Here is a 16,187-nt window from a genome sequence, read left to right on the forward strand (position 1 = left end):
TTGGACAATACTTCTAGGTACTGTCCTCTAGGTGGCGTTGTAGACGGCCCAGCTTGTTTAGCAAAAATGGGGTTGGAGTGGCGCCAATACTTACCGTACGATACCGTTTGTTCAAACAATAAAACTTCTTTTTCATCAGTTCTACTTTACTTGTCTCAGTTACTATAGAAACCCCTTCGTTTTTCTGTGTTCAATTTCCTCTAGTATAGTCTAGCAATGAAAATCGTTTTCGCGAGTTCTGATTTAGTGTAGGACCTATACTTAAGTGGCCCCATCAGGATTAAATAAATAATAAGTCAATTTTCATTATCTTCATATCGCGACATCTATTGGCCGTCGGATGAAACTAAGAAAGTGCATTATGGGAGGAGATCAAACCGAAATAAATTCGTAACCGAGATACGATGTTTTTAAACTCGGGCAACGAAAAATTTACGATTTATCATAAGCTGTGCAAAAATAAAATCTCGGATAGTAAAATTTCCCTGACAGGTGGAGACACAATCGGTTAAAATTCCGGCGTTACCGAGGGCGCCACTATCGCCACGCCAACAGCTCTCAAAACAGGCAGGAGCCGAAAAATCGAAATAAAATCGCCTGGAAAACGGCTTGAAAAATTGAATGTCAATTGAAAGGCCGAAACTAGCTGTCAATGGCCGAAAATAGGGTCATTTATCTGGAGCAGCCGATAGTTCGGAGGGAGAAAAGGTTCGCTCTTCGCTGTCAAATAAAGTTGCCGACCATTGAGACAGTTATCCATCTAACGCTACCCCCGGAATTGACAAGTTAGCCTATCAGTGGAGCGTCATACGCGGGAATCTAAAAAGTGTATTTATTTTGTTGCTCTGAATAACCGATAGATGGCGCGTTCTATTATTCGTTTTTTTTACCTCTTAGGAACGATTGAAATATTAAACCTCTAGGTTAAACGTCCGTATTACCCAATATTAAAAACAGGGAAATTATATATATACACTGGGATTCTTCTAAGGCGTAGTGCGATGGTTCTGATGATTCCCATAAGACGGGCGTGGTTTACAGCCGAAATTTTTGGGCTGTTATGTTAAAATTAAGCCTTGTCACGAAAAAGGGTTCATAATACGTCATTTGCTCTATTTTAACCGCCTAAATACTGTTTCAGCCAATGAGTATTCGCAGCATGGTGCCCACGGACGCTTAGCCATTCCCAGTGTATAAATATATAACTTCCTGATAGATCGTACCGATTTCAACGGAAAAAAAATTACAATGTTAGACATCATTACAAAGGTATCATACTCTTGCTATGAATATCAGACGTTCATTCAAATGTATGGAAAGATTCTAACGTGCTTATCCCAATGCGCAATCAAGGAGGGTGGGAAGTTGTAGTTCATCACGATAAATCATAGGTAATCACGATATATTTAGGGAAATCACTGATAAACTAGTACAAACCACTGAGAAACTAGTGTAAATAACTGAGAAACTAGTGTAAATCACTGATAAACTAGTGCAAACCACTGAGAAACTAGTGTAAATAACCGAGAAACTAGTGTAAATAACCGAGAAACTAGTGTAAATCACTGATAAACTATTGCAAACCACTGAGAAACTAGTGTAAATCACTGAGAAACTATTAAAAATCACTGAGAAACTAGTGTAATTCACTGATAAACTAGTGTAAATTAGTGAGACACTAGTGTAATTCACTGATAAACTAGTGTAACTTACTGATACACTAGTGCAGATTAGTGAGAAACTATTGCAAAGCACTGAGGAACTAGTGTAATGCACCGAGAAACTATTGAAAATCACTGAGAAACTAGTGTAATTCACTGATAAACTAGTGTAAATTACTGATAAACTAGTGTATATTAGTGATAAACTAGTGTAAACAACTGAGAAACTAGTGTACATCACTGAGAAACTAGTGTAAATAACTGATAAACTAGTGTAAATAACTGAGAAACTAGTGTAAATCACCGAGAAACTATATATTTGTCCCACTGAAGATGACCTAAGCAAGCCGAAACTACCATCGGGTTGTAAAATTTTAAATACTGAGCACAATAAATACCCTTGATTTAAAAAAAAATTATTTAGTTTCTTTATGCACAAGTAGCCACAAATAATTTAGTTATATCAAAAGTCAAAATTTCCAACAGTTGACCGGTTTCGTCCTTTTTTGACTCATCAGTACTGTGTAGGAACTCTGGCTTTACTCGGAGATCTGCCGATATCAGTTAAACTAATGTACATTAGTTATAGGGCACTCTGAATGTATATTAATTTAGTTCAAAAATAAATTATTCAAACCGCCTAAAAACATTTTTTTTTTAGTTTAGTCTAGCTAATAATATTCTTTATTACCCACTAACGTGATGAAATCATAGATCATTGAGTTGGGAATAAATAGAGGTACAACTAAATTTGGCTGGCGCGGGACCAATTCCGTTCAATAAGGAGACTTATTCAACTTTATCTTTCTACCGTGGCGGCATCTGTCTCTAGTGGTGGAAACTATATTGCAATTGAATTTTTTCGCGAATCTGATGCGAAATTGAAATGTATGATTACTCGTAACAAACAAACCTTTGAAGTTGTTTAAAAATAATTTTATTCTGTCAACACGATCCTTTTTAACTCAAGTTACGGTGAGTTAGCTAAGAATTATTTATTTTTAGCCATATAACTTTACAAAATATGGATGGCGCTACTGCCTAATTATAAAGATTAATTTCGTACAGTCTTCTCAGAACAGGTCCCGCGTAACCATGGCAACCGATACCGTAATTGTAATTCTAGCAGTATTATTCCCAATTCAATATCATAGATTCTATAATCACGACCTCGGGTCAAGCATACCCGAAAAGAATCTTTCCATTTGACAGATGAAGAAATACCACGAACGAGGAGTGTTAAGAGGGGGGAATGATTGATAGTGAAAGTGCAGGTGCGATGGGACTAGTGACGAACTACAAAAAAACTGTGACGTCAGACAGGAAGTGTGTGACGTAAAAAAAACGCAATAGTCTCGAGACAATGGAACGAAAAGAGAAGAGAGAGAATGGAGACTCGAAATCGCGGAGAACGGAAAGGCTCACTTGATATTTCTTTCCGCAGCGGCGACCGCAACAGGACTGCAGAAGGTTGTTACCCTGAGAAGACACAGATGGCGCGGGAGACAGCGGTGGAGTTGAAGGCGGCCGGTTGGGCTGCCCGTTGTATGGAACCTCGAGCTCCACGAACTCGCGGTCCTGCAATGCCAAAAGATATATCATTGATTTTCAGGTCTTAAAAGGCGCTAGCTAAGATACAACACTATTTGGGATTCCACGATGGTATTCAGTGGGCAAAGTTCAAACTAATTGGGATTCCGCGATTGAATTTAGTGGGCAAGGTACAAACTAATTGGGATTCCCCGATGGTATTCAGTGGGCAAAGTATAAACTATTTGGGATTCCGCGACTGAATTTAGTGGACAAGGTAAAAACTAATTGGAATTCCACGATGGTATTTAGTGGGCAAAGTCTAAACTATATGAGATTCCAAGATGGTATTGAGTGGGCAAAGTTCAAACTAATTGGGATTCCGCGACTGAATTTAGTGGACAAGGTAAAAACTATTTGGGATTCCACGATGGTATTTAGTGGGCAAAGTCTAAACTATTTGGAATTCCACTATGGTAATTAGTGGGCAAAGTCTAAACTATTTGGGATTCCACTATGGTAATTAGTGGGCAAAGTCTAAACTATTTGGGATTCCCCGACTGAATTAAGTGGGCAAGGTACAAACTAATTGGGATTCCACGATGGTATTTAGTGGGCAAAGTTCCAACTAATTGGGATTCCACGAGGGTATTTAGTGGGCAACATCTGAACTTTTTAGGATTCCACGACGGACCACGTTTTTGGGGCAAGATCTAAAATATTCCAGAGTCTCGTTATTCGCGGTAGCAAATAAACTTACCGTAGTTTTCTCCAAGCATCTTAGCAAATGGTGATGTTGCAATTCGAAGATATCGTCCGGTTGATCCTCTAGTTCTTGACCACTCTCTCTGGCGGCCATGCGGGCTTCGGCCGCTTTCTTTTTGGTCACGAAAGCCGCTCCGCTCGTTGCTTTGGCGATTCGAATTCTGGCCATTCGTGCTTTCTGCGAAAATGAAACGAAAAAAGAATTAAAATTTTGTCCCTTTGTTGGAACAATTTAGTGGTGCCATCTGTGCTTTTTTAATATAACTATTCTTAATAATTCGTAAATTATTTAATATCGTATAGCTAAATAGTAATTTAATAAAAAGCTTCACAGCTTTTATTCTTAATAATTCGTAAAATATTAATATTTTAACTAAATAATTATTTAATTATATTCTTAATAATTCGTAAAATATTTAATATATTAACTAAATAATTATTTAATTATATTCTTAATAATTATTAAACTATTTAATATTTTAACTAAATATAAATTGAATAATATTCTTAATAATTATTAAACTATTTAATATTTTAACTAAATATAAATTGAATAATATTCTTAATAATTCGTAAAATATGTAATAATTTAGCTAAATAATAAGTTAATAAGCCTTTCAAAGTTCTTATTCATAATAATTTCGTAAACTATTTAACAATTTAACAAAAAATGAATTTAATAAGTTTTCAAAGCTCTTATTCATAATAATTCTAATCTATTTAATATTATAACTAAATACTAATTTATCATGTACCTTCAAAGCTTATAGAAACTGACCACAGATGTCGTAGCACTCAACGTTTAAAAATAACTTCCACGTTTCCACTATCTAAATTATCACTACGAGTCCCTTTGTTGGAACAATTTAAACAGACCAAATATATCCAATGGGACTCGTACCGTTAGTATTAGGGTAGTGAAGAAAATTTAGTGGTATCATCTGTGCCTTTTCAATATAACTATTATTAATAAATCGTAAAATATTAATATTTTAGCTAAAAAAGTAATTTAATAAGAAGCTTCACAGCTTTTATTCTTAATAATTCGCAAAATATTTACCATTTTAACTAAATAATAATGTAATAAGTCCTTCAAAGTTGTTATTCATAATAATTCGTAAACTATTTAATATTTTTACTAAATATAATTTTAATAATATTCTTAATAATTCGTAAAATATTTTATAATTTAGCTAAATAATAATTTAATAAGCCTTTCAAAGCTCTTATTCATAATAATTCTAATCTATTTAATATTATAACTAAATACTAATTTATCACGTACCATCAAAGCTTATAGAAACCGAGGGGCAGGTCACTTCGTTGATTAACGACGCACCCCTCAAAAGATTAAATCCGATTTAATAGTGATTATTTTGATTAAATTCAATTTAATCAAAATAATCACGATTAGAATGTTTAAATCTGATTTAATCGTGATTAAATGATTAAATCTGATTAAAATGATTAAATCCTGATTAAAAAATATGATCGCGATTAGTATGATTAAATCGTATTTTAGTTTTGATTTTAATGATAAATTCTCTATTCGACCGTTTATATTGATTAAATCGTGATTAAAATGATTAAATCGTGATTAAAATGATTAAGTCTAATTAAAATGATTAAATCTAATTAAAATGATTAAATCTAATTAAAATGATTAAATCTAATTAAAATGATTAAATCTAATTAAAATGATTAAATCTAATTAAAATGATTAAATCTAATTAAAATGATCAAAGCTGATTAAAATGATTAAATCTAATTAAAATGATTAAATCTAATTAAAATTGTTAAATCTAATTAAAATGATTAAATCTAATTAAAATGATTAGATCATGATTAGAATTATTAACTCTCGTTTAAATCGTGATTAGATTTTTTAATCTTGATTACCCTGATTTAATCATTTTATTATGATTAAGACGCAGCCAAAATGGAAGTGACCTGCCCCTCGATAGAAACTGACAACAGATGTCGTATCAATCAACGTTTAAAAATAACTTCCACGTTTCCACTATCTAAATTATCACTACGAGTCCCTTTGGGTATAAGTGGTCTAAGAAACAGAGAAATGAATTTAATAGCAGACGACCAAAACCGAATCATTTACGTCATCGAACAGCGGATTAATTACGACATTTTCGGGAGAGCGAGTTTTGGGGATTGACACCCCTCCCGAATGTAAGAATTTAAATTCCGAAAGAAGTCAAACGAAACGCGTCTAAGATGTAATGGGCGTGTTCGTGTCCGCCCTCAAGAGCGAACCAATTTAAAAAAGGGGGGGTACACACAAAATTAAATGACGGAACGAAGGGGGGTTTCAAGAACGGGGGGGGGGAATGAAATTGGAAAACCCACTTCAAACTTATCTAATCCAAACTGTACGCCGGGACGACAAGCTGTTTAAATAAGATGAAGACGAGATTTTAGGGCGAAAGGGGGTAGGTTGGAGGGGCGCGGCAAGACGAAACCGATCAATATAGCGTACAGAGGCGGAAGCGACCCCTACCGGCGTACGGCTATAACACAAAATAGCTACTTTCTTTAAACATTAGCTTAGGCTCGTCGCGCGAGGAAGGACAACCCGAATTTACGAGTCTTCGAAACTCGGCAGCCCCCTTGAGAGACGCTTCTCCTCCTTGCTTTTTTTCGGCCCTTCTTCTTCTTCTAAGGCTAAGACGTCCGTAGCGCCATCTAGATGTTCCGTTTCAAAGTAGGCTTTTGGTACGGAAGGTACGAGGGGAAAATACGGTTAACGGCTGGTGAGCCATCCGGGTTCGTCTGACAGCTTCTATCGGCCAGACTTAACGCGATAGATAAGTAGAAAGAGCGCCTTCTAAAGTCGAACTCCGGAACTAATAGGGAATATTTATTCCGACAGCGTGGGGGATGTGTGTTTGGGTTTGATGGCATTTGAAAGAAACAAGACTAAGACACGACTCAAAATTGCCGTTTGACAAAATACAATAGTTGATTCTGAAATATAATATCGACAAATACATGTAAAAAGAGTTAATTTTATGGGCGCGCGCTCTTGATTTATTAGTAGATTGTGGCTCGCCCGATTGTGCACGCGCGTTGAAAATGAAAAATAAAGCGCGCGCTAAAATACTTTAACCATACAACAGAAAGTAACCAAATCATGTGACCACCAATCTTTTTCGGAATCACCTATTATGGAATTATGGAATTTGTGGACTGTATTTCGTCGCCACGTATCTTTTCGGTGGCCTTTTTGAGAAAAATGAATTTTTAATTTTGCAGGGAAATCGCGTGTTAAGTTTTTACACGCGAGTTAATTTTATAGTTAAATATTTTCGTTTCAATATTGAAATAATGATGATTTTAATTTTTTGCGTGTCGCTAATGTACTCATTATAATAATTATTCCCTGGTAGAAATGTTTCTTTCATACAGATGGGGTAAAGATAGTTCCATCCACTGGTATTTTAAACCATGATACGGTAATCAGAGCCCTTTATTTCTTAATGTTTAGTGTTTTTTCATCGTACAACGAGACGTAACTTGTCCTGGAAATTTGCCTTTTTAATTTCTAGGGTGTAGCCAAACGTTGCCATACGTTATCATGATCTAGCCAATTGGGCGGTTTGAGTAAAATATATTTTGTTTTGGCTTCTTCTACGTCAGACATTCAAGAATTCGTGTTTTCCGATCGATTGAAGGCGGAAGATTGTTTGCTAAAATTCACATTTTCTATTTGGAATAACTTATAAAATAATTAATATTTTAATATGAAATTTTGACAGTCGTCGCCGTTAAAACCAAACCACGTATCTTTTCGGTGGCCTTTTTGAGGAAAATTTATTTTTAATTTTGCATGGACTTGTGAAATTGCGTGTTAGGTTTTTACACGCGAGTTAATTTTATAGTTAAATAATTTCGTTTCAATATTGAATTAATGAGGATTTTAATTTAAAAATATTTTTCTAAAGGGGAATTTTTAGAGATACGTGGTCTCGCGTCATGTAGTGAGATAGGAGCTGACAATAAGCGAGATACGTGCTTTTGCGCGAAATAAGTTGTGAATATCAAAGATACGTTTAAATGTTTTCTCGATTTAAAAAAAGAAATTCAATTGCAACCTATTAATGTTTTTAATGTTATATACGTAAATTGGGGTGTAGAATCTAAATATGTCAATTTTGACAAAACCACGTATCTCAAGTTACGTGGTTTTGTTTTAACGTCGACGATTTGTCTCTAATTCTGTCAGGGTTATTTAACTTTTAGAAGGTTGGAGTACGACGCTATAGTGGTGGCCCAAAACAAGTCAAACTTTTTGCCCTCCCCCAAATAGAAAAGAATAGGGGATTCGTGTTGATTTGTTAACAGTTCCCTCTATTGCATAGAAATAGCAGTTTCGATTAATTATTAAAGAATGTGGCGGCTCTATCAAAAAAGTAAAAAAAAAGGTTTACAAAAATTCTTTTAAAAGCACTTCTAAGTGGCAGCTAGGAGCAACAAATACAATACTCCACACAAGGAAAACGCAACCCGTCAAAAGTCGTGCATTTTCTTGTGTACAGTTTTCATTGGTTAGACGCTTTAGCTCCTGCTGACGTAGGAAGGGGAAAATTCAGAAATTGTCTTCCCTCTTTCCGTAAAACGTTCAGCGTAAAGGTTCGTCCAATGAAATTTGTACACAACACTGCGTTAGCGTGTTTAAAGGCTAGCTGCGTTCTCCTTGTGTTTGTTGCTCCTAGGTGGCAGCACCTTCCGGGGACTTAAAACAAAGGCGAGTTGTTTGCAATCTATTGGCTTCCCGAAACCACGTGTTTAATATGTGCATAATCACGTGATTCCGAAAAGCCAATCAACGCGAGAAGATCCCAATTTGCCACACCTTTTAGGCTAGATTTGGATACTTACTCAACTTGTTATGATTTATACGCTAACGACATCTAGTGCGAGATAATGCAACTAGACCGGAGCCACCACTTGCGTTAAAGTAATTTAATAAAATGTATTTACTTTCATAACAAAATTATCAACAAATATTTATTTAAAATTATGGTTAATTTTATTCAACATAGATGGCGTCCCTGTGCAATAACGATAAAAGAGGGGGAAATTTGGGGAAAGTAAGTCTGATTTATGAACGCTATTAACATGCTTACGTAATCCAACCTGCTAAAGTTGAATAACACTGATACTGCATTTTCTACAAAATATTTTTTTGTATTCAGTTTAATCTTGTTCTTTGTTACCTTACAATGTAACGGAACGCGACTTCTACTGCACTTTTAAAATAGAAATGATAAAAGCATTGAAAATGTTCTTTAAAACTTAAATGTAACGACCAAAACTTGATAATGTGTTCGTAGATTGAAATGGTACCTTATTTAATGTACTTATGATTAAAATAAAAACGCGCTAAACTAAAATTTCAAGAAAGTTTTATGAATAGGGATGTATTGTAGAATACGCGGCGATAGGTTTTATTCGATAAGCATGGATAAATTGAACTAATAAGGAGTCGACCCGAGGTGATTTTAACTGATTTTGTCTAAATTCGGGGGATAAGTAGACTTTTATGTAACTTGAAATTTTCCAAAAGGAAAAGATTCAACGGGCTTTAGATTTTCCATGGCAACCAAAAAGGTTTTTGATAACTTAAAACCTACTTTTCCATGTGGAAATTAATATGGAGAAATCGCAAATTTTAATGGTCCTTTGAAAAAATTTAAAATATTAAAAAATAAATTATTTTTAAAAAATTTGTACATTGGTTAAATTTAGGTGAATTTTTGTAAATACGTGTAAATTTGCGGGAAAATAAACAAATTGGGTAAACACAAGTAAATTTGCGGGAAAATAAACAAATTCGGTAAATACGTGTAAATTTGCGGGAAAATAAACAAATTGGGTAAATACAAGTAAATTTGCGGGAAAATAAACAAATTGGGTAAATACAAGTAAATTTGCGGGAAAATAAACAAATTGGGTAAATACAAGTAAATTTGCGGGAAAATAAACAAATTCGGTAAATACAAGTAAATTTGCGGGAAAATAAACAAATTGGGTAAATACAAGTAAATTTGCGGGAAAATAAACAAATTGGGTAAATACAAGTAAATTTGCGGGAAAATAAACAAATTGGGTAAATACAAGTAAATTTGCGGGAAAATAAACAAATTCGGTAAATACAAGTAAATTTGCGGGAAAATAAACAAATTGGGTAAATACAAGTAAATTTTCGGGAAAATAAACATATTGGATAAATACAAGTAAATTTGGCTTATATTATTTAAAATGGGTAAAAATTTGTAAATGCATATACATTTCGGTAAATATTACCCAAATTTTGCTTATTTAATGGCATGTACTTAAATTTGCGACTTTACTTGAATTTACTCAAATTTAGGCATTTTAATGGAATTTACCAATTGTCCTTCCAAAACCAAAATTTGGTCAATTTACTTGAATTTACCCTAATTTAGCCAATTTAATGGCATTTACCATGTGTCCTTCCATAACCAAAATTTTGTCAATTTACTTGAATTTACCTAATTTCCACATTTTACCAATATTTCCCGAAATGTACACGCATTTACCCATTTCAAATAATATAAGCCAAATTTACTTGTATTTACCCAATTTGCTTAGTTTTTTTCAAATTAACACGCATTCATCCAAATTAACCTGAATTTACCCGATGTACGATTTATTTTAACTTAATTTTTTTTTTTTTAATATTTTAATTTCCACAGGGAAAAGTAGATTTTAAGTTATCAAAAACGTTTTGGATGCCATGACAAAACTAAAGCCCATCGAAACGTTTCCTTGTAAGTATTAGGACGGTATAAAAACGCATAGAATGACTAAATTTTAAGTTGTATTCGAAGATTATAATTATTAACGTAGTTTCATAATTGAAATTAAATTAAATCGAGAGAATATGTCATAATTTGATCATAACTCTTTTTAAGCGAACGAACTTGGCTCATGTTCAAATGGTCGTTAAATATTCGGATATAAAATAGGAACGAAACGGGTCCTAGACCCGGTTAATAATCGATTTTTTACCCCATTTTTCTATGAAATTCCGTATACAGGGTGTTTCAAAAGGTTATGCAAACATTTGAAGGAGTTGTAGGGGGTGAGTTGAGAAGTATGCCTGTTTTTTCCCATTACCCTACGATGAGTTATAAGAGCGCCAGAGAACTTCAAAGTGTGACCTACAAGCCCCTGGAAGTAGGCTGCAACAAGCGCCAAACCAAGCAGCAGGGACTTTAAATACTGTTTAAGTATACTTTTCTACGCTGGTTACCTCGATTTGTTTACAAAGTCCTTTTTCACCTATCACACGAACCCAAACCCAGGGTGACCAGCGAAAGGCTTTCAATTTTTTTAGGAAAAATAGGAATTTTAGAGGCGAATTATACGAAAATATAGGAAACTAAATAGGTGAATTAAAGGAAAATGTAGGAAACTAAATAGGCGAATTAAGGGAAAATGTAGGAAACTAAATAGGCGAATTAAAGGAAAATGTAGGAAACTAAATAGGCGAATTAAAGGAAAATATAGGAAACTAAATAGGCGAATTAAAGGAAAATGTAGGAATTTAAATAGGCGAATTAAAGGAAAATATAGGAAACTAAATAGGAAATATAGGACACGAAATAGGAAAATATAGGAAACTAAATAGGCTAATTAAAGGAAAATATAGGCAACTAAATAGGCGAATTAAAGGAAAATATAGGAAACTAAATAGGCGAATTAAAGGAAAATGTAGGAATTTAAATAGGCGAATTAATGGAAAATATAGGAAACTAAATAGGAAATATAGGACACGAAATAGGAAAATATAGGAAACTAAATAGGCTAATTAAAGGAAAATATAGGCAACTAAATAGGCGAATTAAAGGAAAATATCGGAAACTAAATAGGCGAATTAAAGGAAAATGTAGGAATTTAAATAGGCGAATTAAAGGAAAATGTAGGAATTTAAATAGGCGAATTAAAGGAAAATGTAGGAATTTAAATAGGCGAATTAAAGGAAAATATAGGAAACTAAATAGGAAATATAGGACACGAAATAGGAAAATATAGGAAACTAAATAGGCTAATTAAAGGAAAATATAGGCAACTAAATAGGCAAATTAAAGGAAAATATAGGAAACTAAATAGGAAATATAGGGCACTAAATAGGAAAATATAGGAAACTTAATAGGAAAACATAGGACACTAAATAGGAAATATAGGGCACTAAATAGGAAAATATAGGACACTTAATAGGAAATATAGGACACTAAATAGGAAAATATAGGACACTAAATAGGAAAATATAGGGCACTAAATAGGAAAATACTCATCGTAAGAAAATGGGGAAAAACAGGCATACTTCTCAACTCACCCCCTACAACTCCTTCAAATTTTCGCATAACCTTTTGAAACACCCTGTATTTGGCTGGAAAAGCCGATGAAGGAGCTAGACGGGGATGCGCTCTTCCAGGGGTAAGCCCGTTCTATTTTTAGAAACTCGCGGAAAAGACGGAGGGAGCAATACGCTTACCCCTTTCATTTTAATCGAGAGAACGGCGAATTTTTCTAAAGGATGGAAATAAATTTTATATAAAAGGGAATTCCCGTATGCTTTTTTTCAGTAAAAGGGTCAACTAATGTCCGGTTTTAACGAGCTTTTGACACGGAACGCTCCTATCTCAATAAACAAGGTACCGTTAGAAAGGACGTTAAAAGTATAGCCGGACCCCCGACGAAACGAGTCTGTAGCCATTGTGTAGCCGACGCGATGGCGTGTTTCTAGTTAAGCCTCGGCAGTTTCTCGAACGCCTATATCGAGTTAAAAACGGCACCGTCGCGTAGAGCTATAATCAAATGCGGAATGGAGGATTGAATCGTAATAAATGCATCCTTCTCTCAACAAGGACTTCCGAGGGATAAATGATTAGCTTTTTTACAAGCTCTATTTTTAACGTTTACTCCATTGAGTGTTCCAAGTGGAAAATTACAGCTGGACTGTACAATAGTGTGGAAAAAGGTGGAAAATTTCGCCCTGGACAAAAGTGTGGAAAAAGTGGACAATAGTGGAAAATTCTAGGTGGGTAATAGTGGAAAATTCCAGGTGGACAATAGTGGAAAATTCCAGGTGGACAATAGTGGAAAATTCCAGGTGGGTAATTCCTGGTGGACAATAGTGGAAAATTCCTGGTGGACAATAGTGGAAATTTCCAGGTGGACAATAGTGTGGAAAATTCCTGGTTTACAATAGTGTGGAAAATTCCTGGTGGACAATAGTGTGGAAAATTCCTGGTGGGCAATAGTGTGGAAAATTCCTGGTGGAAAATAATGGAAAATTCCAGGTGGACAATAGTGTGGAAAATTCCTGGTGGACAATAGTGTGGAAAATTCCTGGTGGGCAATAGTGTGGAAAATTCCTGGTGGAAAATAATGGAAAATTCCAGGTGGACAATAGTGTGGAAAATAATGGAAAATTCCAGGTGGACAATAGTGTGGAAAATAATGGAAAATTCCAGGTGGACAATAGTGTGGAAAATAGTGGAAAATTCCAGGTGGACAATAGTGTGGAAAATAGTGGAAAATTTCAGGTGGACAAAAATGGAAAATTCCAGGTGGACAAAAATGGAAAATTCCAGGTGGACAATAGTGTGGACAATAGTGGAAAATTCCTGGTGGACAATAGTGGAAATTTCCAGGTGGACAATAGTGTGGAAAATTCCTGGTTTACAATAGTGTGGAAAATTCCTGGTGGACAATAGTGTGGAAAATTCCTGGTGGGCAATAGTGTGGAAAATTCCTGGTGGAAAATAATGGAAAATTCCAGGTGGACAATAGTGTGGAAAATAATGGAAAATTCCAGGTGGACAATAGTGTGGAAAATAATGGAAAATTCCAGGTGGACAATAGTGTGGAAAATAATGGAAAATTCCAGGTGGACAATAGTGTGGAAAATAGTGGAAAATTCCAGGTGGACAATAGTGTGGAAAATAATGGAAAATTCCAGGTGGACAATAGTGTGGAAAATAGTGGAAAATTCCAGGTGGACAATAGTGTGGAAAATAGTGGAAAATTCCAGGTGGACAAAAATGGAAAATTCCAGGTGGACAAAAATGGAAAATTCCAGGTGGACAAAAATGGAAAATTCCAGGTGGACAAAAATGGAAAATTCCAGGTGGACAATAGTGTGGAAAATAGTGGAAAATTCCAGGTGGACAATAATGTGGAAAATAATGGAAAATTCCAGGTGGACAATAGTGTGGAAAATTCCAGGTGGACAATAGTGGAAATTTCCGGCCAGGACAAAATTTAATTTAGTGGTCAATCTGGCCAAAAGTGACCAATAAATATTTTTACCACAAAAAATTATAAAATAATAATAAAAAATATTTTAACGCAGAATTTTCAGATTAAGGCAAATATATATGTATAGGAATGGTCAGACTCTGATTAACATTAGAATAAGTCGGTAAATTTTTTGGAATAATTAATTCTAACATTGTAAGTTCAATGTAAACTAAGATATTTTTACAATAAACTTTTTTAAGGTTTGAAATGCAATTTTTCTTTAACAGTCACTATTTGGCACTTTTGGCCAAATTTCTACTATTTGCCACTGGCCTGGCCTTTTCTCCAAAAAGGTGGCCTTTTAGAAACACTTAGAAGATCATTCGCTTATATAGGGTGGAAGCCTCAGCCGTGGTCTAGCCTCGGTACTTCTCCTAGTACACCAGAGTGCTGTGGGTGGAACACTTCTACAGGCGCTGGTAGGCCAAAAATAGACCAATGGGATAATATATTTCTCCCATTGGTCTATTTTTGACCTACCGGCGCCTGTAGAAGCGTTTCACCCGCAGCACTCTGGTGTACTAGGAGAAGTACCGAGGCTAGACCACGGCTGAGGCTTTCAACCCTGTACATGTATAGGAGTGGTCAAGAATAGAAACTGACCTTTTGCGCTTTCCTCTTGTCGGCCCTCTGGTTCTGATGGTAGATTCTGGAGAAGTTGGAGACTATGACAGGAACGGGAAGAGCGATGACCAATACTCCGCTCAAGGAACAAACACCACCCACAATTTTGCCCGTGATCGTCGCGGGTACCATGTCGCCGTATCTGTCAAGGGTAAAGGAAAATGTATTAGTTTGAGTAGCTCTCAAATTATTTCTTTCTTGAGAGAAAGAGAAAGTAAACGCGGCCATCTTGTTTTAACGAAGCTCTTACGTCACTGTCTCTCTAAGAACGTGTGCTAGAGGAATTCTGGATATTTCTTTAAGACTTTGTACTATTATAAAGATCTGAACAGTTATGAAATAACCCATCCAAAAACTTAAATTCCTTATAGGAAAAATACGGTTATATTTTTTGAATTTATAGGATAATACAGAACAAAATATTTTATAAAATAGGATATTTAAATTCCTTATAGGAAAAATAAGGTTATAAGATTTTAATTTATAGGATAATACAGGACAATAGGATATTTAAATTCCTTATAGGAAAAATACGGTTATATTTTTATAATTTATAGGATAATACAGGACACAATATTTTATAAAATACGATGTTTAAATTCCTTATAGGAAAAATACGGTTATATTTTTGAATTTATAGGATAATACAGGACACAATATTTAATGAAATAGGATGTTTAAATTCCTTATAGGAAAAATAATGTTATATTTTTTAATTTATAGGATAATACAGGACACAATATTTAATGAAATAGGATGTTTAAATTCCTTATAGGAAAAATAATGTTATATTATTTGATTTATAGGATAATACAGGACACAATATTTAATGAAATAGGATGTTTAAATTCCTTATAGGAAAAATACGGTTATATTTTTTGAATTTATAGGATAATACAGAACAAAATATTTTATAAAATAGGATATTTAAATTCCTTATAGGAAAAATAAGGTTATAAGATTTTAATTTATAGGATAATACAGGACAATAGGATATTTAAATTCCTTATAGGAAAAATACGGTTATATTTTTATAATTTATAGGATAATACAGGACACAATATTTTATAAAATACGATGTTTAAATTCCTTATAGGAAAAATACGGTTATATTTTTGAATTTATAGGATAATACAGGACACAATATTTAATGAAATAGGATGTTTAAATTCCTTATAGGAAAAATAATGTTATATTTTTTAATTTATAGGATAATACAGGACACAATATTTAATGAAATAGGATGTTTAAATT

At 34.1% G+C, this 16,187-nt stretch overlaps 1 protein-coding gene across 5 annotated transcripts in view; it reads right to left on the bottom strand.

Moving 5' to 3' along the window:
- The window catches only part of Shal (Potassium voltage-gated channel protein Shal), a 188,496-nt gene that overhangs the window by 4,991 nt on the left and 167,318 nt on the right, over positions 1-16,187 (bottom strand). For all 5 annotated transcript variants that reach the window (XM_090175807.1, XM_090175816.1, XM_090175799.1 and 2 more), the window contains 3 exons: positions 14,913-15,075; positions 3,952-4,134; positions 3,087-3,239 (listed from right to left, as the gene is read on the bottom strand). In XM_090175807.1, the coding sequence (XP_090031933.1) occupies positions 3,087-3,239; positions 3,952-4,134; positions 14,913-15,075 (499 nt within the window). The remainder of the gene's footprint in view (positions 1-3,086; positions 3,240-3,951; positions 4,135-14,912; positions 15,076-16,187) is intronic.

The sequence above is a fragment of the Leiobunum rupestre genome, chromosome 1, assembly GCF_980474605.1.
Source record: "Leiobunum rupestre chromosome 1, qqLeiRupe1.1.hap1, whole genome shotgun sequence".
NCBI classification, from domain to species: Eukaryota; Metazoa; Arthropoda; class Arachnida; order Opiliones; family Sclerosomatidae; genus Leiobunum; species Leiobunum rupestre.